The 1,783-nt window shown below is 37.5% G+C and overlaps 1 protein-coding gene across 1 annotated transcript in view; it reads right to left on the reverse strand.

The window, feature by feature from the left end:
- Positions 1-1,783, reverse strand: part of LOC119591942 (putative uncharacterized protein DDB_G0277255) — a gene marked incomplete in the record, with an annotated part of 25,369 nt that overhangs the window by 8,368 nt on the left and 15,218 nt on the right. Inside the window, 2 exon segments of the mRNA XM_037940696.1 lie at positions 1,117-1,365; positions 1,665-1,783. Of these exon segments, the coding sequence (XP_037796624.1) occupies positions 1,117-1,365; positions 1,665-1,783 (368 nt within the window).

A 1,783-nucleotide genomic window follows, 5' to 3' on the forward strand; every position in this document is an offset into this window, starting at 1 on the left:
AATAAATTTACTTTTAAAATATAAGTTTTGGATACATTTACACGATATAGGTTTTGCACCATGACTCCAGAGTAATATACAATAGCTTATAGATTGATAAGTATGTGTATCTACATTTACCAAGTATGAAGTACATATGGGAAACAAAATAACAGTGTAAATTATGATGATAATATTTCCGCTTGACTTCACTCCTGTCATTGGTAGAGTCAAGTGTATTCAAGTCTGATATTATTTGAAATCAGTCCTTTTCACTGGAAAGAACATTACAATACAAATATCATCCCGTTAGGGATTTTTTTATTTTGGAAAAATAAACCAGACATAGCATATTCAATAATGAAAAAATAATAGTTAACAATGAAACCTGTCCTCTCCCCCCCCCAAAAAAAAAGTCAACATTTGAAAATAGAACAGCAATATGGTCTTTGTAAATATTGAAGAAGCTATCATATCCTTTTCATGTGTTTCTGGAAAAGAATGAATTGTGGACAATAGAGGCTGTAGGTAAGTGGACACCCTCACCAGCCTCCTCTCCAATAGTTTCAATTTGATTATTTCTTTTTTTAATATAAAAAATATAAAAAAGAACTCTGATGAGTTCAAACTTCAACTAGAATATAGTAGTTTGGCTTCACCCCAGCGTTCAGTACCATCCAGTGTCTACAATTTTATGTGACTCAAAATCTGACACTTGCATTTGAAAGAGTGTAGGGTGTGTTGTGGGCGGATTTATGAATTTCAGAAAACTGGAGAGATGTTGTTATTTCATAGTGATAAAATAAAAACAATGAACCACAGCATGAGCAAGCTACTGTGGGATAGCAGGGTAAAAATCATATATGAAAAGAATCATAAGCTTTTACTCTACAACATACAAATTGATAATTGAGTCATCTGAAATCATTATCTTTTTGGGATCAAATGATCAGAGCAAAGTGGGCATCAGCCAGGACAATTCATTTAAACCCTAGGAAAAAGAATGCTTCTAGTTACCTAGATAACACAACTAGTCTTAAATAAAAAGGGTAATAAACACTTGATTTTGTTTCCCAAGCTATATCAGGCTAGCATAACTATGCCTTTAACCTTACCCTCAGTGTCACACTCTCTCACCTGACATTCTTATGTGTTCCTTATCCGAGTTCCAGAAGCAATTGATCCACTTAGTCCAGTAGTATCGGCCATTGAGCATGAGCCAGGCCCATGTCTCCTTGAGCCTGGCCCAGACCACTGTCATGAGGTGGAGTGAGAGGCGGGAGCTCATGACCATGACATCAGCAGAGAGGGTGCCCAGCCACAGGACTGCCTGCAGTGCCAGCCCCACCCACTGCACCACCACAGCCCAGCTCGCCACCACCAGTTCTGCAAAAGGGAAGGGAAGAGGGGTGTTCTCATGAACCGTGAAGACTAAAACGATAACACAAGAAAAAGCAGTGTGGTAAAGGTATTGTCAAGATTCAGAGTTTAATAGGAAAATATCCGTGTATCTAAATATTATAACAAAACAAAGAAAAATGATACTCAAGAACACTTTTATTTATTTACAACACAGAATAATGGATCCACTAGATGACTGACATGGTACAGAAAGTTGTTATGCTCATGGCTATTTATCTTAAGTCCAAAAGACTGATAATCCTCTAAGATAAATGCTTCCTTGCCTGAATGTGTAAATGATGTTCCTTTTCGCCTCCTCTGGGTTACCCTTTTCGACTGGTTTTCCCGATTTCTCTCAAACCTCTCGTGATTATTCGGCACTTGTTTTCTGCTTGCTGCTCGG

This window comes from Penaeus monodon, chromosome 29 (genome assembly GCF_015228065.2).
Source record: "Penaeus monodon isolate SGIC_2016 chromosome 29, NSTDA_Pmon_1, whole genome shotgun sequence".
Classification (NCBI taxonomy): Eukaryota; Metazoa; Arthropoda; class Malacostraca; order Decapoda; family Penaeidae; genus Penaeus; species Penaeus monodon.